This window comes from Oryctolagus cuniculus, chromosome 7 (assembly GCF_051225735.1).
Source record: "Oryctolagus cuniculus isolate XC-2025 breed Fujian yellow rabbit chromosome 7, ASM5122573v1, whole genome shotgun sequence".
Lineage (NCBI taxonomy): Eukaryota > Metazoa > Chordata > Mammalia > Lagomorpha > Leporidae > Oryctolagus > Oryctolagus cuniculus.
The window spans coordinates 19,292,679-19,319,222 of record NC_142873.1 but is presented as its reverse complement, the minus strand read 5'-3'; the positions used below and the strand labels follow the sequence as shown (position 1 = coordinate 19,319,222).

The following is a 26,544-nucleotide window of genomic DNA, read 5'->3' as shown; positions in this document are numbered from 1 at the left end:
TTCTAACATTGTTTCCTATTTGATTTCCTTTAAGATGGCATATTCCGGCCGGCGCCGCGGCTCACTAGGCTAATCCTCCGCCTAGCGGCGCCGGCACACCGGGTTCTAGTCCCGGTCGGGGCGCCGGATTCTGTCCCGGTTGCCCCTCTTCCAGGCCAGCCCTCTGCTGTGGCCAGGGAGTGCAGTGGAGGATGGCCCAGGTGCTTGGGCCCTGCACCCCATGGGAGACCAGGAAAAGCACCTGGCTCCTGGCTCCTGCCATCGGATCAGCGCGGTGCGCCGGCCGCAGCGCGCCGGCCGCGGCGGCCATTGGAGGGTGAACCAACGGCGAAGGAAGACCTTTCTCTCTGTCTCTCTCTCTCACTCTCCACTCTGCCTGTCAAAAAAAAAAAAAAAGATGGCATATTCCATTGATTCCATGACCCAAAGATTAACAGTTTTCACCAATTGGTTGCACACAGTGAACTACCTTATAGTCAGAAAAAATATGAATAAATCATTAAGGGAATTAGCACAAACATTAAGAAAATTGACCAATTTCTTGTTAGAATGCTGACAACATGTTAGAGCCAAGTGCTAACATGCCAAGGTTTAAGGGATGGAATGTCACCCATAAAGGAGCAATGCCAGTAGACACTGCTTGAGGCCACAGATTCCATCCTACTATTGACTAGTTCACTTAACATCTGCCCCTCTGGGATGTCTACCTATTTGAATATATTGTCCCTGTTACTGTGGGCCAAATGGAGACTGGTGTTCCCAAACCTGGCATGGGGCTCTCCTTGGCACCAGTTTCACAGCTGAAGTTAAAAAATCTATTGGAATCCACCATGAAGCATTAAGTGTAACTCTTACTGGGAGCAGTGTGGACCTCTGTATCAAGAACTTGACTGTCAAAGATTTTTGTTGTGAAAGTGTTGCTGGTGACAACAAAAATGACCCAACAATGAATGCAGCAGGCTTCACTATGGTGACTACCCCCAACTATCCAGGCCAAATCAGTACTAGCTATGCCCCTGTACTGCATTGTCATATAGCTAACATGGCTTGCAAATTTATTGACCTGAAGGAAAAGACTGATTATTGTTTTTATAAGAAACTGGAGGATAACCCCAATTTCTTAATCTTCTGATGCTGCAGTGGCTGACATGGTACCTGGCAAGCTCTTGTGTAGATATTTTCTCTGTCATCCTCTAGGTCATGTTGCTGTTATGATATGACACTGACAGTTGCTGTGGGTATCATCAAAGCTCTTCTCAAGAAGGCTGCTGGAACTGGCAAGGTCCACAAATCTGCCCAGAAATCTCAAAGATAAATAAATGTTATGTCTAACACCTGCCACCCTGGCTGAATCAGTGGTGGAAAAACAGTCTCAGAGCTGTTTGTCTTATTGGACCATTTAAGTTCAATAGTTAAAAAAAAACTAGTTAATGATAACAATACATCGAAAAACCTCTGAGGGGAGAATGTTTGGGGGGCCATTTTTTGGTTTGTGTGGCAATATTAAGTTAATGGTATTTAAAGGCAGTTCTTCTCGCCCAAAACTCTTACAGAATTTCAGGGCCCATTACAACAAAGTTAAGTAAATATGTATAATATATTTGTATAATATTTATTTATAAAATATAATTACATATATAATATAATCAATCAGAAACAACAAATGAGAAAGTTACTGGGACAAAAGGGACTTGTGCTGGGTTCTTTCCAGAAGGGGTCTAAAGGAAGGGGAAGAGAAATTTGATGAAGGGATGAATCTGGTGATTCTCCTGAGGACAGGAGAAAAGGGCCAAACTCCTCCCTTCTTGAGTGACCACAGAAGGGTGCCTGCCCACCCACTGGAGGGCAGGAGGAAGACTGAGATGGGAGGTCTCCTGAGCCTCAGCTGCATGTCAGTCAGGCAGAGCACCCAAGCAGAGAGGTTAAGCAGGTGATAAAACACTGAGGGGTGCAACCATAGACTTGAATGTCAGGGTGGTGAAGCTAACCGACGAGTTATTTAGCATCCTGTGGACACAGCCCAAGTATATATATGAACCTATAAATATTTCCAGTGTGCCTTCTTGTAAATGATGAGCCTGTGGGATGTTTGATTTGTGTCTCTGGGATTAACTGCCAGTGAGAGGCTACATTCCATTAGTGCCAGGTTAGCTGAGAAAAGAACCCATTGTCCATGCTCCACCTTCTTTGTTCTTGGAAGTGTGCCCAATGCATCTGACCTTCAAGGCTGGGAGAGACCAAGGATCAGGATGGTCAGGGAGAGGAAATTTGTTAGAAAGGCTCTGAAGAGGCCTGTGAGCTGCTGTGCACAGGAGCTGAGCAAAGCATGTGGTAGAGCCAACTCCTTCTCGGCTTGTTGAGAATAAGCATACTTTGCCTTTTCACTATTATTGCCTTTCTCTCAGTTGCTCTCATTTCTTTCCATGTATCACCCTGTCTTCTAGCAACCATCATGGATTCTGAGCCATTCTCTGAGGTCTCGATTTCAATGGGCTTTGACTGATCACTTTCTGTGGGTTGGCTAATTGTGGTTTTAGTATTCATCTCCCCAGAGTTATTTTCATTTTGTTTTATCTCTCTGGAAAATGGATTGATCAGAGCATTTTTGGCTGGAAAAGAAAAGGTGGATTAGGGTAGGAGATGCTTTCTCACCAGCATGTTATCATGGAAACAATTTCAAACTACAAGTGTAAAAGCATTAAACTCCCAGTTCTCTTCCTTTGGCATTATGTGACCTTGGACAAATTGCATCGCATCTCTGAACCTCAATTTCTTAATTTAAAAGACAAAGCAAAAAGTTCCTTCTCCAGCCACAAGAGAAGTTGTTGTGTGAGGGTCAGGTTAAAGAATGGAGGAAGATGTCTTGTAAATTCTGAAGACTTGCACAATATTAAAAGTTGAATTTTTATCTTGTCTCTCCACAAGGCTGCTCCTACAGGCAGTATATTCAGGCAAGAGAAAGTAGACAGTAAATTGAGCAAGAAAATGTAGTGTTCTCATGCAAAATCAGGAATGAGTCAGCAGGAAGGGTTGGCAGAACAGCAAAATAGGAAAGCAGTGAAGTAAGAAGTGAGCTGCCAAGCTAGTATGAAAACCAGCTACTTCTTTCTTAGTGGCTAGCCAAGGAGAGGATCAGGGTATGACACGCTTGGGAATAAGGCAGGGCACGCTCCCATCTGTCCTTGAAAATAAATCAGGAAGGACATTCTCATGGATTGCTTCCTTTGGGTTTTTTCCTAGCAACTCTGACTGGTTTCATTTAGTCCCAGAAGAGGAACCCATAACACATGAACATGGCTGAAATGGAAACATCCAGGAGAAAACGGTAAAACAAAACAAACTTCAGAATATAAGAGCTGTTCTTGAAATGGGCATTTGGAAGCATACTTGGAATCAGAGCTGATATTTTTACTGTTCATCTCTGACATACATGTATTTAAATCCATCCCCATGATCATATTTCTTCATACTCAGATAACCTCCTCATGGTGACCCATCACTGAAAGCATTACCTTGAAGACATTAAGAAGATGAAAGAAACACTCTATCCGTGACTTAAATGCACAGGGATTGGTCATAAGAGTGGATTGAAGTACCTTAGGATTGGGTGTGGAATGAAGAGTAGAAGCAAACCTTTGATATACAAATTCAAGATAAAATTACCATTTCTACTTTTAAATTTCAGATTTTGTGGAAGACCAGTTACTCTAGAAGAGCAGATAAGATATAAAGACTGAATCCCAAGGATTGGTCCGTTTTTTTTGTTTGTTTGTTTGTTTTTTTTGTTGTTGTTTTTTTTTTTTTTTTTTTTTTTTTTTTTTTTGACAGGCAGAGTGGACAGAGAGAGACAGAGAGAAAGGTCTTCCTTTGCCGTTGGTTCACCCTCCAATGGCTGCTGCGGTCGGCACGCTGCAGCCGGCACACCACGCTGATCCAATAGCTGGAGCCAGGTACTTATCCTGGTCTCCCATGGGGTGCAGGGCCCAGTCACTTGGGCCATCCTCCACTGCACTCCCTGGCAACAGCAGAGAGCTGGCCTGGAAGAGGGGCAACCGGGACAGAATCCGGCGCCCCGACCGGGACTAGAACCCGGTGTGCTGGCGCCGCAAGGCGGGGATTAGCCTAGTGAGCCGCGGCACTGGCCGGTCAGTTGTTGTTAAATTTTGAATCTGACGATTGTATGCCATGTATATTTTAGTCCTTGCCGCACTGGAATGTTGCCCTAACCTGTGAGTTCCATGTGGTGGAAAGGGAAAGATATACAGCCAGGATGTTTTAGTTCTTTTTCTGTTGCTGTAACCAAATTCCTAAGGCTGAACAATCTGTAAAAATAGATGTTGTTGGCTCACAGTTCTGATGTTCGAGACTGTGGCACCAGCTTCCCTCCATTTGGCTCTGGAGAGGGGCTCAGGGTGGATGGTATCCCAATGGTGGGAGTGCACAGAGGGAGCAGTCACATGGTGAGACAGGAAGTCAGAGTGGGGAGTGCCCCGGTCATCTCCGTTTCTAGTTCCTCTCACAGGAACTAACTGGGGTCCACAACAACTATATGAATCCCTCCCAAGGGTGGCACCCATGTGGCCTTACCACCTTCCACTAGACCTCCCCTACTAAAGATTTCACTACTTTTTTTGACAGGCAGAGTGGATAGTGAGAGAGACAGAAAGGTCTTCCTTTTCTGTTGGTTCACCCCACAATGGCCGTCGCGGCCGCTGTGCTGCGGCCGGTGCACTGTGCTGATCCAAAGCCAGAAGCCAGGTGCTTCTCCTGGTCTCCCATGCGAGTGCAGGCCCAAGCACTTGGGCCATCCTCCACTGCACTCCCTGGCCACAGCAGAGAGCTGGCCTGGAAGAGGGGCAACCGGGACAGAATCCGGTGCCGGCGCCGCAGCAGAGGATTAGCCTATTGAGCCATGGCGTTGGCCTTCACTACCTCTTAATACCTAATATGTGGGTACTTAAAAAAGTTCATGAAAAATATGGAACTAGAAGATAATTTCACTTTGGCAAATGAAACAATTTTAATCTTTTCTTTTTCATAACATATATTTACCAGTAATTTTTTGGGGGGAGGGGTTGAAAGGTGAATAATACATTCTGTCTTGAATGACAGCCTCTCAAATCAGATTTGTAATTTCTTTTTTATTGTTTGTTGCTGGATCTAGACTCTGAACAAAGTTTGAAAATCTTTGTATTATGAGCTGTCTCCCCACAATCTCACCATTTGCTGTACAAGTTCAAAATTCCCTTAAAGTTCATTGAAGATTTTCTATTTAAGTAAGCCACCCAAAAAAAGGAAACCTAGAATAAAAACTTGAAATATTTCTAAAGAGTACTGGACCCAACCTGATTTTTAGCTAAACCATATACCCTGCATGTACTTCTCCAAGAGACATTTTCTAGCTGGAAAAGTAAACATCTCTTACTCTTGTATTTTGCTCCACGAAACAGTGCTCTTAATAATTACTATCATAAAATTACACTGAGGAAAACTAGGAGAAATCATTTGAAATTATAATGCATCCCTTGACCGTTAGATTAGTGCAAATCTAAACCATTTCCAGAAAGTGAAACTACTATTAATAAACTTTGAAATGTACAACTATTCTCAAAAGTTAACATAAATATTTAATGTTCCAGGAAATTTGTGAGGATGACTTAGGCCACCATAAAGACCAAGCTTCAAGTATGAGTCTTTAGGGGACACTCTCAAACTGCAACCAGCCCATAGTACAGTGGGGGAATATAAATCTTTACTATTGGGTATTTCCATTTTTATCCAGTGGGTCCTATTGGCTGTTTTTTAAATCATTACAAAAAGTTTAACTTCATAGAAATGATATAAAAAATTGACGGATGTGCACAAATGTGTGCAGAATAAAGTTAGACCAGGTGTGATCATGATGTTCTGCTCGAGAAGAGAAGGGGAGACCTCCCTAGGAAAGACTGATTCATTCAGGAACTTTCCTGTTGTCATTCAGCTTCAACATGAGGACTTGAATTCACTGAGCCATCAGCTACAGGAGTAGGGATAGAGACCAGGCAAGATGTCAAGTCTTTGGGTTAGTGCCCAATGAAAGACATGAATGAAACTGAAGACTGGAAACTGAGAAATTGAGTGTAGACTGACATTGCAATGGGCTGAGATTCCTGCAGCATCTTGGAGAGGAGAGGGTGTGAGTTTTGTGTATAGAAGGGGTGTAAAGAATGTCTAACACAGTCAGGAGATGGCTAAATTTGACCCACTAAGGCTTGAACTCATTGCTCCAAGGTTTAGGCAGCTACAGCCAGCACATCTTACAGATATGGCAAGAGCAGGCAGAGGTGAGGGTATGAGAGTGAAGGGGCAGCACCTCCTTGCCTGGGAACTTGAAGAGGAATTGTAGAAACTGAGCAGGAAGAAATGCTAGCAGTCATGTGATTCAGTCTCACAGTGCATAGCAGGTGATGTTGACCTTTTTAGGGTTGGATAAGATTAACTACCAAAAGGTGTATTCATTGGTCTGAAATCTATGTCCTAACAATGTGCACAGGTCAATATTATGCTTTTCCTGTGTGCAAGAGAACAGGCCTGCTCTGACTTACAAAGTTCTACAAAGCCTTCAAGATGGGCATGGTGGCACAGTGGGTTAAGTTCTACTTGCAGGGCCAGCACCCCACGTTGGAGTGCTGATTGAGTCTTGGCTTCTCTGCTTCTGATCCAGCTTCCTGCTAGTGCACCCAGGGAGGCACAAGATGATGGCCCAAGTACTTGGGCCCTGTCATCCATATGGGAAACCAGGATAGAGTTCCCAGCTCCTGGCTTTAGCCTCACCCAGATGTGACGATTGCAGCTATTTGAGAAGTAAACAAGAAGATGATTCATTTTTCCCTCTCCCTGTTCCCCTCCAGCTGTCTCCCCCAGCCCCAATCTGTTTCTCACTCTTTGTCTGTCCCTGTGTGTATGTGTGTGTGCTTGCTCTGCCTTTCAAATGAATAAATCTTAAAAAAAAAAAAAAAAAAAAAACTCAGACACCTGTCAACCTCCCATAGGTCTTCTCTCTTCTATGCAAACCACCTCCACTTGCTCCAGCTGACTCCCAGAAGGCTTTGTTTCCAGACTCAGCCAACCTGCTCATCTCTACTCTAGAGAATTTTGGTCCTACTCGTGGAAAAAAAGTGACAATTTCACCTACACACCTGCCCCAAGTATTAAGGGAAATCATTCCCAGAAAGACTTCACCAACTGCTAGGCTCTGGTCTCCACCCGCAGTATTGGAGAGGTGCTCATTTATTTTAATTACTCGAAGGATCTGGATGGGATCATCAGAAGTGTCTGCTTCTGCCTCCCCTGCATGGAGTACCCACCTGATAATTAGCCGTTCCCCAAAGAGGGCTTCGAGGGCTTCTTGGAAGCACACCAGATGCTGTGGGATGGATGATCATAATAATGGATGGAATTAATTACCAAATCCAGGAGCGAAGGATGTTTTTTAAACAATGTGTCATGCCAAAGATTTAATAATACACCATGTAAACGTGGCAATGCCTGCAGTATTTCTGGGAAATGAGGCATCCGTTTCCTCATTCCACCTTTCACCGTATCAGATGAAAGGGAAGGGGGGTACCTGGAATTCAGCCTATACTGTTTGACAATTTGACTTCTTAGAACATTCTCAAGGATGCAAAAAAAAATGTTTACATGGCATTTCTGTCACCGTCCACTAAATCTTGGCTAGGATTTTTGGAGGCAGATTGCTTTCTTTCAGCTCAGGGACTTGATCATTGTGTTAATTTCCAATAATACTTCAAAGAACAGTGCCATCTAAAATCTAATGGAATTTCCTTTTTTATCTGGTAATAGTATACCTCCAAATTGTGAGAAAATAAACCTGAGTAAACATTTCATTTTCTCATTTTATGATATTTTCCAGCTGTTTTTATAGTATCTTAATTTTCTCCTTCAGGTTTTTTCCCCTTATCCCTGATATCTCACACACATAACTACTTTTTGTACCAACCAGTCACCAAATTTCACTTTGCCTTCCCTCTGTCTTTATTTTCTTTATTACTTTATCATCTTTTTTCCCATGTTAACCTTTTTCAGTGTTTTCGGACTCTGTTCACATCATGTTACCCTGTCTTCTTGCTTTAATTACATATACCAACCATGGGGTCTTTGATCCTAGCTTGAGTAAATCCTATCCAGAGCCCATCTTCACCTTCCAATAGTTTTCATTTCCTCTCTGGATGGGATTATAGGATTAAATGAGAAGGGGGTTGCCAAGGCCACCTGGAGCATGGGGCCTTGTATGCATACAGCCATCAGGTGATAGCTGTCCGGTCTCTGCTTTTGTACCATCAGAGCTGGGGAGCTCACCCTTGGGAGTCCATCCATACTAATAGGATGCTGTAAATGATGAAGAGCTTGGTTGTGCTAACCACTAGCTGTCTAAAGGGACCGTGGGCAACAGTCTAGTTTGTTTCCTCACCCTTACCATCTCTCAAAAGAGCTCAGCTCAACTCTGCCATTTGGTGGGATTTCTCTTTTCTTGCACCCAGAAGAGTAGAGGAGTAAGAGCTTTGTGGACTGCACAATGCTAGTAGATCATAGACTCTCCTCAAAATTTACATAGAACATCCTTTAAGCCTTTCTTGTAGTTTAACAAATACAGCAGCTATACCTATTTTTCATAGAAAAGATGAGGTTCAGAGAAGTAAGGGAATTGTCTGATTTTCCTACCACATGAGGAGCAGGCTAAGATTCAAACCTGCTCTTAGCCACTGTGCCCACCTTGGGACATTGTTAGGAAGGGAACACTTAGTACTCCCCTCACTCATTGTAATTACCCTATCAGGTCACCAGAGAAGCCACAGTGGTTAGGAAGAAATCTCAAACTGGGTCAGTGTTGCTAGGAAAGGAAATGCTGTCTGGATTTTAAGCATATTCCAAAGTTAAAAAGTCTAGGGAAGCTTGCTTATCAAATTTACATTGACAGTATGGAAAGTTAGGAAGGAGAAGGGTCAAAGATAATTCCAGTACTTTTCTGCTGCACTATGAGCTAAATAGAAGAATATAAAAGAATTCTTCAGTAGGTGCTAGGGTTTGGTGCTGGAAACTTGTTCCCCAGTGTGGGACTATTGAGGTGGTGGGACCTTTAAGAGGTGGTACTTAGTAAAACGTCATTAGGTCCTGGTAGTTCACCCTCAGGAATGGGTTAATGCTGGACTCCTGGAGTTGGACGGGTCTTAAAGGAGGGAAACATTGCCTGTGAGAGTGTGTTGTTACAAAGCAAGGCCACTCTCTGCTTGGTCCTTCTGCACAGGGAGAAATCTGCCTTTCTTGTCTGCCTTGTTGCAACACCAGAATGCCAATATCATACAGGTTGGGTCTTCCAGCCACCAGAATCATGAGCCAAATAAGCCTCTTCATAAAATATCCAGTCTCAGGCATGTTGTTGTAACAATCCATAATGGCTCAAGACAGAAGGAAAATAGCATATTTAGTTTTCAAAAAACTGAATTTGGGACAAAATAAAGGTAAAACATCCTTGTGGGAAAAGATCCAGAACATGCTAAAAATACGAGCCAGAAATCCCAAAATAGATCAAGCATAAAAGTGTAAATTTAGCAAGAAGCAACCTAAGAATATAGAAATGAATGGGACCTGCCAGACCAAGGGTTTGACCAACCCACGTGGCACATTGGTGCCTGCCTTCCATTCAAGGAATCTGCAGGAAAAGAGAAAAGTAAAAAGGCTGGAGTGAGGAGAGGGGAGGAGATGAGGGCAGGTCGTGGAGTTAAGAAACGAGAACAATTCCTGTCCCCTTCGTCACATGCTGCAGAGACTTGGAACAGGCTGGATATTAAAAAGATGCTATCACCTATGCAGTTTGGAATTTACTAGAATAATGTGATTTGAGAATATTGGGAGTTTATTGAAGCAGATTGGGGGTGAATAGAAATAATTCAAAAGAAGGTGTTCTAGAGGAGTATTTTTTTAATGTGGGAGTTCTGAATTATATTCTATAGACTTGGGCAAAATAATGGTGGAAAGGGAGTGGCTAGTGGTCAAAAATGTAAAGCAAGGTGCTTTGTGGTTATTAAAAGTTCCACAAGAAGCACAAGGGTTGGGACTCCGGGAGTTGGTCTTGGAAAGGAGTATGCAGTTTGTTTCTGTAGGAGACACAAGAAGGAGAAGAGGTCTGAATCAAGGCACCTGAGTGCGCGATAGATCTCAGGATTTAAGTTAATGTGGACTCTTTAGGGATTGATTGAACTGAAGTAGGGGAAGGAAGGGGAAAGTAGCCATCTTGTAAAGACTATGCATTCTTGCATGCCATGGAGCTACCAACAGTACCTAAGACACAACCTGTCCTCCATTGGAGTCAAGGAAACCATGATTTTCAACTCGGTGTACTGGGTGGCTGAAGGAACCACTAACTGAGACAGGTGCAATCAGAGGAGGATGAGGTTTGGAGGGCTGTTGTAGAGTTTACATTGGGGTGTAATGGGTTTGGGACACCTGTGAGGTATGGATAATGAAGTCTTGCAGGAATCTATAGCTGGATCTGTGGGGTAACTGGTAGTTAGGTAATGGTTCAAAGCTCAAGGAGGGAGGATTTCCTAGAGGAAGAGGATATAAAGTGAGTGGGTGGGGTTGGGGGAGGGTAAGGAAAACCCATGGTTCTGAGATAGGAAAGACCTTAGCGATTTCTAAAGTACTGCCAGTGAGTGATGAGGTGGGGAGAGGACAGAAAAAGGAGCTCCGAACAAGGGAAGTTGAGAGCAGGCGGGGATGTTAGCACATTGATGACAAAAGTTGACTGCCTTTTAAATGACTGGATGCCAATGTCAACCATTTTGTGTGGTATATTTTTCTAAGTTGCTGAAATTGTCTCCCCATCTTGTGAATGGGATTTGGGATAATAGATTTTCATCTATTCATTTTCCAAGAGAACTATAATAATGTAGGATGAGAACAAAGGAGTTCATATTCATGAACTTCTAAAACTGCATTTCTAGAAAAATAACTGAGCACTGCCTTACTTAACAATATTTGGTACTTCTTTCCATGATCAGAAATATTGAGCATGTTTTAAAGACAGAAACATAAACATAGCAATGACTACAAAAATACTTTTTAAGACACACATTTTAGTGAGATGCAACTTTTTAAATGCCTTCCTAGTAAGATGTAACATTATACAAATGAAAACTCTTGAAATGTGTGCACTTTACATGTTTTTTTTTCCTTTGTGCCTATGGTTTATTTTTAAAAAATGTCTATTTTCATCTATTTGAAACTCCAAGTAACAGAGAAAGACAGACATATACAGAGAGGGGGAGGGAGAGAGATCTTCCATCTACTGGTTCATTCCACAAAACCCTGTAACAATCGGGGTTGGACCAGGCTGAAAGCAGGATCCAGAACTCCATCCAGATCTCTCACATGAGTGGCCTGGGCCTACGCCCTTGAGCCATCACCTGCTGCCTGCTGGTATGCATAGCAGGAAGCTGGCTCGGAAGCAAAACACCTGGGACTCGAACTGGCACTCCAGGATGGGAGGCAGACACCCCAAGCCGTAGCTTAACCTGCTGTACCATCACACACACACACACGCCCCACCCCCATGCCTGGGGTTCTTTTGAATCTGTGTTGAGGGAGAATTTTGTGGAAGACAGTGATGTTTTCTTGTTTCATCTGGGAGCAAGGAGAAAGTTGCTGTTTTACAGGCAGCCCTTGGTCAGCCTTTCTCTCTGCTTTGTAAGATTCCCATCTGTGCTGTTTCCTCTGGAATGCTGCTTTCTTGCTGCTTTGCTTGGCAGAGCCAGCTTGTTGGCTTCTTCATCTGTCTGCCTCCAAATTTGCTCATTTTGTGTTGGAGTCTTTCTACCGGGTGATCCTGTTGTCCAGATTTCATTACATTTCCCATGCATGTGTGTTGCAAATGGGTGGCACTCCCATCTTGCCATGCCCTTGTGGGGTTGTTTTAAATTGGTCTTTCATTTCTTGTTAGTTTCACTCACAAATATTTACAGAGCTGAATTTTCAGGGTCAATTAATGTTATATTTAAAGAAAAATGCAAAGATCTGAGTCTAGACAGTTGGGGAATGGCATGACCAGGAAATTAATTTAAATCACTGTTTCTATGTAGATTAAGAAATAGACCTTCCATCAAGATAAAATGGCCTGTGTTCTGACTTTGAAATTGATTATATTTGTTTCTAACCTGAGCTTTCCAAGTAGACATTCAGTCTGGTCTTGTTATTTGAGAGTTAAGAGAGAAACTCTGATTTTGGTCAATTTGCAATGTAGTATTTGGAGAGACGGACCTCAAATCAAATTCTAGTTGGGTTTTGCTTAAACTTAACAATCCCACTTCCCTACCTGTATAAGTGGGATGGTAGCAAATCCATCTTGTAAAGACTAAATGCATTCATGCATGCTGTGGAGCTAGTAATAGTACCTAAGATACAGTTTGTGCTTGGAAACTGCTAGCCACCGTCACCGCTGGCTTCTTCAGACTCACATCATCTGCAGTGCTGTGAGCAGTTCTCTGCAGTAATTTCTAAGGCTTCCCACCGCATTTTTGTATGTGAATGGTCCTGTCCCAGCCCACTACATCTTCCACACGGATCTCATTTTGATAACTAATATCTGTGCTTGCTTTAGAAGTTGCTGGTAGTTTAACAGGTGGGAACCAAGTAGCTCGAGAAGCTTATCTGCATCTGATTTGATAGCTACCTGTTTCCTCTGGATTTAAACTGGGGTGTTCCATTCACCTATTGTCATATAAGAAATTAACCCAGTACTCGATGGCTTAAGAAAAACACATGCATGATCTCAGGAATTATTCAGGACTATTTTAGCTCAGTGGCTCTAGCTCAGGGTCTCCCTTAAGGCTGCTGTCAAGTGGTCAGGCACAGCTGACATTGCAGCCGATGGAAGCTTTGACTGGGATGAGGAATCTATTTGCATGTCTGCTTGCATGGTGGCTGGCAGGAGGCTTGCTCCCTGGCTGCCTGTTGGCAGTGTAATGAGGAAGAACTTTAACTCCTTCCATGGACTGCTCTCCGGGCTGCTTGAATGTCCTCACAGCACGGCAACTGGCTTTCCTCAGGGCAAGTGAGAAAAAAGAGCAAAAAAGAAGTCACAGTACCTTTTATAACCTCGTCTCAGAAGCCTGGCACCAGTCTGCTCATTGGAGTCACTGGGTTCAACCAACACTCAAGGGTACAGAGTTAGGTTCCCTGTTTTCTGCCCCTCTCCCCACTTCTCCAGCCCTTCTCTCCTCCCCACACTTCCATTACCATCCCCTTTCTTCTCCCTAATTGTGGTGTTTCTCTCCTCCCCTCCCTTCTCTCTCTCTTCCATATTCCTCTCTACTCTTGCTGAACCTCAGTGTCTGTTAACAAACAAAGGTGATCTTTTGCCCTGCCTAGGGATTACTGTGAAAATAAAGTAATACAACAAGGTAATTTGGAAGGAGAGCTTAGAGACACTGGGTAGTAACACTGGGTAGTAACACTGGGTAGTAACACTGGGTAATAACTGGAGAAATCTAGCTTCTTGCTCTTGTGTCTGATGAAGCCGTTCCTTTCATAGTTATTGTCCGGTCAGAGCATGACGTCCTCTGATGGGCTCTCTCTGAGCAATAACCAACTCAGGGCATAGGAGCAAGGACTATGTCCCACCTTTCATTGAGCGAGGCATCAGTCATCCTTCAGAAAGAACAAAGTGGGCCAGGTTTAGGCATCCCTTCTTAGATTGGCATGGCAGTTCTATGGTATTCTCCTGAACAGATTTTTTTTTTTTTTTGATTTTCCAATGTTGGCATTTTCTTTTCACTGAAACAGTAAATGCCATCCACAGTCTCTTGCAGATCACCCTGAGCCCACTGTTTCTTCATCAGGAGTCTCACGGTCTCTGGGAGCATTAGATTGTTGGGATTTAAGTTCAGTTTCTGTCTTTTCCTTTTTTTCTCTAAATAATCCCAAGTTCACTGTGAATCCCTGGAAGTTAATTCAGCAGTCCAGAGTAGGTAGGGAATCAGTGTTACTTGTAAATTCTGTTTTCCTTTGTAGGCCCGATTCTGTCATCAGTAACACAAATACATCCCCCTATTCAACACATTCCACATTAGATACACATCCCATTGCTTCAATACCCCTCACCTATTAGCTGTTGCAAGATGAGCTGGTCTCTGACTAGTCACCTGTACAGGGCGCTGCCTCTCAGAAGTTACACAGGGAGGACAAAGGGAAGCAAATTCAGGTTCCCACTTGTACCCTACAGAATAACCCATCAAGTTCTACCTGTTGGGGAGGGTCTCCATCCAGACAGTTGGGGATGAAAGATGCTAACATTTCCTGAACTGTCACGTTCATCCTTGCATTTATAGACTGGGGAGTAATCTCTTCACTCAAGATATTAAGAGAGGCTTGTGGAGTTTGGAGGTTTCGGGAGTTTGAAGACAACATTTTGTGTTGGTTTTTTTGGCTACCTCCTTTGAAAGCCATGCTACCTCTACCTCCCCTCTTGCAGTGAGCTCTTGTTGACCACTCTCCCCAAGGCTAAAAAATGCACGTGGAATCAGAGAGAGGCCAGAAGTTTGCCCAGGGAAGCCTATTTTGGATTTGGTATTGAAGCTCATAAAGATGTACAGAGGAATGACTTTCTGGTGGGCTGCCTGCCATAACTAACAGGGGTCTGCAGCAGCACCTGGCCCTTCACTGTCCCGAGGGGTCTCACTGGCTGGGTCTGACTGTCTCCTCTGGCCGAGGTGTCCTCAAGACTTCAGTGCTATATTTGGTTAAGCAAAGCTGCAAAACTGTGTCCCCTCCCCCAATTTAATCACAAACCAGGTAGCCATGGAGATGACAGATGCCTGCCCTGTGAACCACTGCAAATGATGAAAATAAAATAAACAGGATGTGTCAATTAACTCACCAAGTGAATAAAAAAACTTTGCCTCCAGGTCTCCAGGTTAGGTACTTTTTGGTCCACTGATGTTCCTTTGGGTTTTCAGTGATTTGAAAAATATCCAAGTTATAGCCTTTGTCTCATGCTTCATTTTCTTTTTCTCTGTTTCAGATCTATCAACACTCCTATACAGGATACTATGTCCTCAGCAAACTTCCTCATGGGTAAGATTGTTCTTTCGTTCTCTTTCAATTGTAACTTTGCAGGACACAGTGAGGAGCAGAGCAGTGACAAGTCCCTTAGGGCAGGAGACAGGGCATCTTGACTTCTGCAGTGAGGGCTTCTGATGTCAGAACCTGTGACTCATCCCTATCTCACGATGCTAAGAGTCTGGGAGTCGCTTGAGTTCATGATGCAGCCATTGTGAAGTGCAGCTCTGCCTATTTCCTGCTCTGGTTCCTGATCCTTTGAGGTTCTGTGCAGCATGGTTGTCCCCTCTGCTGGTTTTCTAATCAAGTGTAGCCCAAACTCAATGACGCTGGCACCTACCATCAAAAACCTGAGAACACACTTGTAGGACTGGTGCAAGCTACTATGATCTCACATTGAGCAGTGCTTTGTGAAAAGGGGTCAGGATGAGCCAGTCAGCCGTAGTGAGTGGTACTCAATAGCTCTGAGGGAACTTAGCTGTGGTGTGTGTGTGTTTATGGTTGGTGGCCACTTCTGAGCATAGTTTCGGTCCTAGGAGCAAGGTCTCAGAGCTCAATTTTCATTGGGCCACCCAGCATGAATGCTTATTGGTGCCCCTCAGGTTATACCACTAAGCTCACCTGATTGCTCAGAAATCGTGATTTGAGACCCAAAAGTGGGAAGGAACAACATGAAAACGAGTGATTTTTTTTTGTTTTGTTTTCGTGCGGAGTAGATAAACTCACATAGTTTTTTTTAAAAGATTTATTTATTTATTTGAAAGAGTTACATAGAAGACATCTCTTTCTCTGCTTCTTTTTCTATCTGCTGGTTCACTCCCCAGTCAGCCGTGACAGCCGGAGCTGTGCCAATTCAAAGTCAGGAGCCAGGAGCTTCTTCCGGGTCTCACACATGGGTGCCTACGGACTTCTACTGCTTTCCCAGGCCATAGCAGAGAGCTGGATTGGAAGTGGAGCAGCCAAGACTTGAACCGGCGCCCATATGGGATGCCGGCACTGCAGGCAGCGGCTTTACCTACTACGCCACAGCGCCTGCCCTTCACATAAAATGTTAATGCATGGCCAGCGCAGTGGCGCACTAGGCTAATTCTCTGCCTGAGGCACCAGCACACCGGTTCTAATCCTGGTTGGGGCGCCGGATTCTGTCCCGGTTGCTCCTCTTCTAGTCCAGCTCTCTGCTGTGGCCCGAGAGGGCAGTGGAAGATGGCCCAAATGTTTGGGCCCTGCACCCGCATGGGAGACTGGGTGGAAGCATCCAGTGGCTTTGGATCGGTGCAGTGTGCCAGCCGTGGCAGCCATCTAGGGGGGTGAACCAATGGAAGAAAGACCTTTCTCTCTGTCTCTCTCACTGCCTAACTCTGCCTGTCAAAAAAAATGCATAACTGTTAGTGTAACTTTTGGAATACAATGATAAGGACATTGGTTAAAGTTTGGTGAAACCACAGGTTGATTCAGACAATAAAAAATAGATGCAGAACCAAGGAAGTCCCGGGTTGATGAGTTCTTGTTGTTTCTTAGTCTTTGCTTCCTCTTCCTCTTCCTCTAGCCATCTTCCCTCTTCTACTCCATCTTCTCTCCTCCCCCATTCTCATAACTATTCCCTGGCCTTCTTGTTCCCCATCTCATCTTTCTCTTTAATGTCCTCCATGGTTTCTGCCATCATACTTGGAAAAGGTTAGGTGTACAGGGAATGTTTATAAATTAAATTGTGCTGATGTAATGTTGTTTAGGCTCTTGTAAATATTTAGGCTAAGACATCCTGACTTTCCCAAGCAGATTGAAACAAACAGGAGTTGCTAAAAAGTATTGTGCCTTAGGGGAGCATTAATCACAGCATGAATGTTTACATCTGTTCTGTCTGTTCCCCACCTAGCTCAGGTAGAACATGGGCATGTCCTTGGAAAACAAACGTGGAGAAGAGAATTTCACTTGGACTTCAGGCAAAAGAGAGGTGTATTGAGATGTGCAGCAAAATGTGATTGGGATTTTCTGATAGATTATTTGAAAAATCAAATCCAAAAAAACTGAAGATGGCCTACTATAGTAAAAATAAATTATCTTTATGAATTGTTCATTAAAATCATGTTTCAAATAGAAAGCAAAACGCTCTTCAGTAAAGAGGAATTATTCTACTCTTTTTCAAGCACATATACATCATCACAGGTCCTGGCAGGCAGAAATACAATTATGCATTACGATTTACCTACACCTTCTGGGAACAATGGAATTTGTTATAGATGATGGCTATTTTATTCCGTCTTTTATAAATTTGTAAAACACAAGACTGTAAAGGCAGTTTATACCTAACATTCTGTGTTGCTATCTTACTGCATTGGTCATAATTGAGGAGAAACAGATCTCAATAAGTTGGCACAAGGGGCCCGCAATGTGGCATAGCAGCTAAACCCACCGCTTGTGACGCCAGTATCCCGTATGGGCACCGGTTCCTGTCCTGGATGTTCCGCTTTTAATCCAACTCCCTACTGTGGCCCGGGAAAAGCAGCAGAAGATGACCCAAGTAACTGGGTCACTATCACCCTTGTGGGAGACCCGCTGGATGAAGCTCCTTGCTCGTGGCTTCAGCCTAGCCAACCCTGGCTATTGCAGCCATCTGGGGAATGAAATAGTAGATGGAAGATCACGCTCTCTCATGCTATCTCTCTCTCTCTCTCTGGTGTGTATGTGTTTGTCTCTCCCTCTATCTGCTACTCTATCTTTCAAATAAATATTTTTAAATTTTTTATTTATAAGGTTAACAAATTTCATGTATTTCATATATACAGATTTAGGAACATAGTGACACTTCCCACCCTACCCTCCATCCCACCCATGCCCTCCCTCTTCCCTCTCATCCCTTTCTTATTTTTTCTTTTAATTTTTACAGTGGCATACTTTGCTTATTTTATAGTCATAACCTTAACCCTCCACTAAGGATTCAACAAAAGGAAAAAAAACACTGCTCCTTAGCAATGGAAACAAGGGCTGTATACAATAATCAAATCTCAATGTCAATTTTGCTCATATACAGTACATTTTTTATAGTCTAGTTACCAAAGATGAGGGAAAAATATCTTTTTGGGAATGGCTTATTTCACTAAGTAATACTTAAAAAAAATAGTAGTTGGCTCACAGAAGAGTTCACCAAATGAGCTGGCAAACCCAGGGGTAAGATGGCCTGTTTCAAGATTCAGTGTTTCTGCTCACTCCTGAGCCTCATGATAATCCCCTTCCTAGATGGCGCTCACACATAAGGAGCTGCTTTAGGTGTTTTTTTTTGTTTTTGTTTTTTTTTTTTTATCTTTTATTTAATGAATATAAATTTCCAAAGTACGACTCATGGGTTACAATGGCTTTCCCCCCCATACCGTCCCTCCCACCCACAACCCTCCCCTTTCCCACTCCCTCTCCCCTTCCATTCACATCAAGATTCATTTTCGATTATCTTAATATACAGAAGATCAGCTTAGTATACCTTAAGTATTTCAACAGTTTGCTCCCGCACAGAAACATAAAGTGAAAAATAATAGATGATTTTTTTTTAAATGATGATGAAATCAGATCAGACCTATTGTCATGTTTAATCCCAGTGAGAGTCAAGTTGGGAATTGATAATTTCTTTCTTTCTTTTTTTTTTTTTTTACAGAAGATCAGTTTAGTGTACATTAAGTAAAGATTTCAGTCGTTTGCACCCCCATAGAAACACAAAGTGAAATATACTGTTTGAGTACTCGTTATAGCATTAAGCCTCAGTGTACAGCACGTTAAGGACAGAGATCCTACATGAGGAGTAAGTGCACAGTGACTCCTGTTGTTGACTTTACCAATTGACACTCCTGTTTATGGCATCAGTAATCTCCCTATGCACCAGTTATGAGTTTCCAAGGCTATGGAAGCCCCTTGAGTTCTCCGACTCTTATCTTGTTTAGACACGGTCATAGTCAAAGTGGAGGTTCTCTCCTCCCTTCAGAGAAAGGCACCTCCCTCTTTGAAGACCTGTTCTTTCCACTGGGATCTCACTCACAGAGATCTTTTTGCCAGAGTGTCTTGTGGGGAGCAATCCGGACTAGACTAAGTTGCTGGAATTAGGACTTATTCTATGCATCTGCTCTCCCACAATATGGCGCTGGGAGAGAAGTAAACAGCTTCCGCACAGCTGCCTCCAGTTCAACCAATTAACTGTAGGACTTGCTCCTGATTGGAGAGCAGCGTACTCGGCGTGTGGGCAGCCGAGTTGGGATTGGCAGAGAAGGACTATAAAGGAGGAGAGAAACGGCATGCACCAGGAACATCTATGGGGAACATCTAAGGGAACCCGTGCAGCCCCCAGAGAGCCGGCCGGCGGTGTGCCGCTCCCCTGCGGAAGTGGGGAATGCGGCCAGGGGGAACTGCCCTTCCACGGAGGTGGAAGGGATAGTAGCCAACCCGGGAAGAACCAGCAGCAAACCCGGGGAGGGCCGAGCAGACGAAAGAACAGCGCAGGGTCCTGTGTCGTTCCTCCACGAAGAGGGGGAGCGACATAATGGTGCCGTGACTCGGATATGAAGCCTAGGCAGGGTTTAGTGTCGTTCCTCCATGAAGAGGGGGAGCGACATAATGGTGCCGTGACTCGGATAGGAAACCTAGCTCGGATAGGAAACTTAGGACGGATATGAAACCTAGGAGGGAAGAAATGGGAAGAAACGGGAAGAATTGGGAGAATACCGGAGAGAGAGACTAGCAAACAGCCTAGGGAAAAGCCGGACGAAAAAGGGTGCCGGAAGAAGCTATTGAAAGCCTAGGCATAGACTTGGATACGGACTACGGGGGGAAGCTGGGAGAAATCTCTAAGGTCGAAAGCGAAAGTGAAAGCTAGAACAAACAGACTCGGACGCGGACTGTGGGGAGAGGCCAGGAGAAATGAGGGAGGAATATCGTTGGAGGAAAGTTTGGGGAAACATACCGGGTAGAGAAAAATGTTAGGGAAATTGAAGCCGCGGGGGGCAGGCCAAGGCGGAGACGAAAGCCACTTTGGGGTTCTCAAGTTAGCCCGGGAATAGGGGGCGAAAAGTTGAAACCAGAAGCTGAGACGTAAGCCAGATTGGGATCCGTCTGATTAGCCCGGGGAGCAAAGGACGGGAAGCCAAATCGTGGGGCGGAGACGTACGCTGGGTTGAATTCGCCAGGCTAGCCCGGGGAACTTAGATTGAATCCTAGTGGCGGAGACGCAAGCTACGCTGTGTTACTCGCGGAAGCCGCCGCGTGCAGAGAGAGCACGGGGCGTGAATAGATAGGGAACGCTGGCGTAGGCCGTGGTTCAGACGCGAAAGGGTTAAGCGTGGAGACCGCGGACCGCGCAAAGCCGGGAAGCCGCGCAGAGAGGCGCGCGGGCTGAAGCGGCGCAGAGCCGGGAACCCGCCGGCGGGGCGAGGTGCCGGAAAGCCGCAGGGATAAGAGAAACAGAAGTTTGGAAGTGAAGTAAAAGAGAAATGGGAATGCTGGAAGATAGAAGTGAAATGGGAGAGGTAGGAATGCCCGGAGATAGAGAAATAGAGAAAAATAAGGCCTCCCCTCAACATGCCAATTAGAAGGCTTGGATTCGGTCTGCCCGATTAGTGAGGCGATGAGCACCTGGGCGGCTAGCCGCAGGTCATCGAAGACAAGCACGAATTAACATCAGTAAAGCTTCCCCACAATGCAACAATTAGGAGGCTTGGATTCGGTCTGCCTGATTTAAGGCGGTAAGCGCCAGCAAAGCTCGACCAGAGTATGAGCTGCAGGTCACCGAAGATAGGCACGAACCAACACTAATAAGTCTCCCCCACAATACGGCAATGAGAAGGCTTGGATTCGGTTTGCCTGATAGGTTTTGTAAACACCTGCAGGCAGTTCTAGCAGAGCAGAGCATGCGCTGCAGGGCACCGAACACAGGCACGCATCAGCGCCTAAAAACCTCCTCACAATGGCGAAGAGAGGACCCGGATTCGGTTTTCCTGATTGATAGGACTTGTAAGAGCCTGTGGCAGCTCTAGCAAGTAGAGCAGAGTGTGTGCCGCGGGACACCGAAGACAGGCGCGTATCAACGCTAAAAAAATAAAAAGAAAGGGGGATCTGTGGGGAGCAATCCGGACTAGACTAAGTTGCTCGAATTAGGACTTATTCTATGCATCTGCTCTCCCACAATATGGCGCTGGGAGAGAAGTAAACAGCTTCCGCACAGCTGCCTCCAGTTCAACCAATTAACTGTAGGACTTGCTCCTGATTGGAGAGCAGCGTACTCGGCGTGTGGGCAGCCGAGTTGGGATTGGCAGAGAAGGACTATAAAGGAGGAGAGAAACGGCATGCACCAGGAACATCTATGGGGAACATCTAAGGGAACCCGTGCAGCCCCCAGAGAGCCGGCCGGCGGTGTGCCGCTCCCCTGCGGAAGTGGGGAATGCGGCCAGGGGGAACTGCCCTTCCACGGAGGTGGAAGGGATAGTAGCCAACCCGGGAAGAACCAGCAGCAAACCCGGGGAGGGCCGAGCAGACGAAAGAACAGCGCAGGGTCCTGTGTCGTTCCTCCACGAAGAGGGGGAGCGACAGTGTCTTGGCTTTCCATGCCTGAAATACTCTCATGGGCTTTTCAGCCAGATCCGAATGCCTTTAGGGCTGATTCTGAGGCCAGAGTACTATACCGCAGTAAGAAACAACGAAATCCAGTCATTTGCAACAAAATGGAGGAATCTGGAACACATCATGCTGAGTGAAATAAGCCAGTCCCAAAGGGACAAATACCATATGTTCTCCCTGATCGGTGACAACTGACTCAACACCAAAAAGGAAACCTCCTGAAGTGAAATGGACACTATGAGAAATGGTGACTTGATCAGCATAGCCCTGACTGCTAATGGACAACTTAATACATTATCCCTCATAGTATTTTTTTTTTTTTGTCTGTTCTACTTAATATGACTGGTTTAATTCTGTAATTATCACACCGTTATTCTTAAGTGTTGAAAATTAACTGAAATGTGATCCCTGTTAAACATAAGAGTGGGAATAAGAGAGGGAAGAGATGTATAATTTGGGACATGCTCGGGCTGACTTGCCCCAATTGGTAGAGTTGGAAACATACCAGGGGATTCCAATTCAATCCCATCAAGGTGGCATGTGCCAATGCCATCTCACTACTCCAAGTGATCAATTTCAGTTCACAATTGATCATAATGAAAGGACTAAGAGTCAAAGGGAGCACATAAACAAGTCTAGTATCTGCTAACACCAACCGATAGAATAAATAAAGGGGAGAGTGATCCAACATGGGAAGTGAGATACTCAGCAGACTCATAGAATGGCGGATGTCCTAAATAGCACTCTGGCCTCAGAATCAGCCCTAAAGGTGTTTTGAAGGTACTAGTAATAACTGCCGTCATTTATGCTACTGTGTGCATATCTACCCCTCTACAACAATCTTGCAAGAAAATCATTCTTATCTGCATGTGTTAAAAACTTTTACTTGCGAGACAGAGAGAAAGCGAGAGAGAGAGCGGGTGCTTCCATCTGCTGGTTATACCCCAAATGCCTGCCACAGACAGAGCTATGCCAGGTCATGAGCTGGGAACTGTGAACTTAATCTAGCTCTTCCCCTGTTGGTGGCAGGGACCCAAATATTTGTGCCATCACCCGATACCTCCCAGGGTTCACGTTAGCAGGAAGCTGGAATTGGGAGCCAGAGCCCGGACTTAACCCCAGGCATTCTCATATGGAATGCAGGCACCTCGACTGGCATCTTAATGTGTAGGCCAACCCCCTTCCCTTTTTATCCCCGTTTTTAGTGAGCCCTGAAAGGATGTCACCGGCCCGGGATCTCGTTGCTAGTACGTTGGAGAGCTCGAATGCCAACACAAGTCTGGCTGAGTCCAAAGCTCATGCTGTTAAAACAACAGTTTTGGATTAATTCAAATTAAGATTAAATTTCATGATCTAGAGCATGAACTTTATAGCTGTAAAGGTCAGAATTTCAGAGAATTGCTATTGTATTTCTTTTCTAGGAATCTTTATTATTAAAAGTTGTAGCAAATGACTAGTTCCCTTTACTGGAAAATACCACTGATAAATGCAGTATGTTCAGTGCTGCTACACACACATATACAAATACACATACATGCAGACACACATGTACACAGGCACACACATGAAGACACAAATATACATACACATACATGCAGACACACACTGGCACACACATACACATGCATGCACACACACAAACATACACAGTATATGCACAGGCACACACATACACACATACAAATACACATACATGCACAAAGACACATGTACACACGGAGGCACATACACACATATAAACACACAGCCACACATACACATGCACACAGACACAGGCACACACATACATGCACACAGACACAAGCACACATACATACTCAGACACATATACATACATGCACACACATAGAAACACACACATATACACAGACACAAGCACACATACATACTCAGACACATATACATACATGCACACACATAGAAACACACATAGACACACAGACACATGAATGCACACACACAGAAACTCACACTGTACACACAGACACACATACACACCACATACACTGACATAGATTCAGCACCAAAATGGTATTGCTTAACCTCCCCCACTCTTCTGCTTTGTCTTAAGATTATTTGTGGGAAATTCACCCCAGTAATTCTAAATGTTATCAGAATTGTGTTTACACTAATGAAGTGTCAGGTTTCTAACCTGGATGACCCTTTATGCCTGGAGCTTCTCCCACGGCTTCAGCCTTCAGTGTTGCTTCTCAGCCTCTCGGTTGTCCACTGTGTGTGAGCGCCTCCATATGGTGGCAGAATACAGTCCTGGTTTTAGGGCTTCTACTTTAGATAGGTTTTGGACACAGAGGAAAACACATTTGTCTTTTAAAATTGATATAAACCGCCATTAAAATATTTAGCTATATATTAGTCATATACCAAAAATTAAGTTTTTCTTGATAATTCTACAGACATGCATCTGTCCCTTTTCCACGAATTCTTACCTTCCCTTTCATGATTCCTTCACCTAAATTCAAACCGGATTCCATTCAGGCTTTAGGATGGATATATTGTTTGTCATTTAATATCTTGTTTTTTCATAGCTTCAGGCTTTTCAGCCAGCCAGAGATGGGTCAGGTTAATGTTCCAGGGCCGTCTGATTCTTGGTGTCCTTCCATTTCAGAAATGTTAGAAGTGGGGTGAGGGAAGAGGGATACCTCTTTTTTTTCCCCATGCGGTTGGCTTTCATCCTATAGGTGTGGACTCTGTAGCTGCAGTCACGTAGAATTCTCTTGCATGTCAAGCTGGAGTTACAATGAGCATCCCAAAGTAGCTGAATTTTTGTTTATTCAAAGATCAGGTGCTGAGAGTAGGCTAGTTTGACTTTGACATGCTGGGTTTTCAAAAATGATATTCTTAAAAGGCATATCTTTTACACGAATTTGCTAATTTAAGCAGAATTAAACTGGCTATTAACAAAGCACCTCACCCAAAGTTGTTGTATCCGAATTTCAACGTAAACAAGCAGCCCTCCACAGGAAAGATTGTGGCCAGCTAAATGTTCTTGTTCTCTGTCAATGACCTCTCAGGTGTTAGCTTGTCGGTAGACTTGGCAATCTCTTGCTGTGTTCCTGATGTGACTTTTTTCTTGAATTAGTTTTGCCTTTGGTTTGAGTCCTTGAAAAACATTCATAGATAAAATATATATTCAAAGATATCTAATATTAAGTGCCATGTCTGTTAGGATCATTCTGAAAGTCACATGAACCAGAGAAAATCAGCTCCTTCTATAACAAATCAATTTTGAGAAAAATTGGGCACATCTCTTCATTAAGTAGTTGTGGCATTTGGGGGTCAAGCAAACTCAGCACTAGTAGAATAGAAACTGAGAAGTAGTCAAAGGTGTTATTATTCACATTCCAGGCCATGCCATGGGTACTGTTGCCTTACCTTTGCTTACTTGCCAGTGTTTTTTAGGCATCCAGAAAAGTTGTACAAAAATCATATTCTTTTAGAATTGTGGCTGATATTTTAAAGCCATCTCTTTATTTACAAAAATAATACACAGATTCTTTCAGCATGGAATAATGCTCCAGTTTTATAGACTGGAGTGCAGAGAAGTGCTCCATTTATTAGAAAACAAACCTCTACGTCAAGGACATACGCTCAGCTCATTTCCTAAAAGCCGGAAGCAGAGTTAAGATAATCGCCACAGTTACATCGGCCTGAATTTGAGTTCTCATATGGCCACTGAATTTGGCTGTGTGACCTAGGGAGTCTTTCTACTTCCATAGGTCTTAGTTACCATATTTTGCTTGTTTTTATGCTATTTATTGGAACAGCAGAGAGATAGCTCTCCCAAGTGGTTCACTCCTCAAATGTCTGCAACATCTAGAGTTGAGTCAGGCTGAAGCCAGAAACTGGGAACTCAAACCATGTCTCCCACATGGGTGGTAGGGGCCCAAGTACTTGAACCATCAGCTGCTGTGTTTCAGGGTATACATTAGAAGGAAGCTGAAATCAGAAGTGGAACCAGACTCGAACTCGGGCACTGCAATAGGAGATGTGGACGTCCCGAGTGGCATCGTAACCACTGCACCAAATGCTCCCCTGGAGTATCTGTGTTTTTGAAAAGATAGTTCCAATGATACATATGCTCCCTTTAAGAATTAAGTGCGATGACATGCAAAACACACTGCAGGGAATTGCTTCTCATGGGCACTTTTTAATGTTACAATATGTACCAAATATATATATATATATATATATGTATTGTAATTAAATATTATCAGACTTTCCTTGCTAGCCAGTGTAAATCCTTTCTATTAGAAGTAGAGGGATAATATACTTCTACAATAATAAAATTTTCTTTAATCAATTTTCTAAGCTGAGGCTTGTTTCGTGACACTGAGGTAATTACAATGCCTATGTAATTTTAATTTCCCTCTTGAATAAGATGTCTGTGTTCTCGACTGTCTACAATTCCCAGTGCTCAATAAGTTCTTTGTAATATCTCATTCTGACCTACTAGTATTAATTTTTTAGACATCTGTTTTTCCTCCAGTGGAAGCTGGAAAGACGCTGTGAATCAGTAAGTATGTATTGGAATACTACATTGAGCAACAGAATTGTGGTTGCTACCCTTAAGCTCAGAATCTTATTGAAAAGAAGATATACAGACATATATAATAATGTTATAATGTGGCTCAAACAAATATTTTGAACACTAAGCACCAAGGAAGGAAGACAGAATTGTGGGCATCCCTATTATGAACAGTCTGAAGAAGGAAGTTTAATTTTGGCTGGGCTTTGTAGTTGAGCACATTTTTGTTTATTTGGTAATCTAGGTAGGAGCAGAGTTAGCTTCCAGGCCAAGTAACACATTAACCAAACTTGAAT

At 43.8% G+C, this 26,544-nt stretch overlaps 1 protein-coding gene across 5 annotated transcripts in view; it reads left to right on the top strand.

Moving 5' to 3' along the window:
- The window catches only part of DPP6 (dipeptidyl peptidase like 6), a 1,254,484-nt gene that overhangs the window by 958,682 nt on the left and 269,258 nt on the right, over positions 1–26,544 (top strand). For all 5 annotated transcript variants that reach the window (XM_051857103.3, XM_051857105.3, XM_070077270.2 and 2 more), the window contains exon 6: positions 15,077–15,129. In XM_051857103.3, the coding sequence (XP_051713063.3) occupies positions 15,077–15,129 (53 nt within the window). The remainder of the gene's footprint in view (positions 1–15,076; positions 15,130–26,544) is intronic.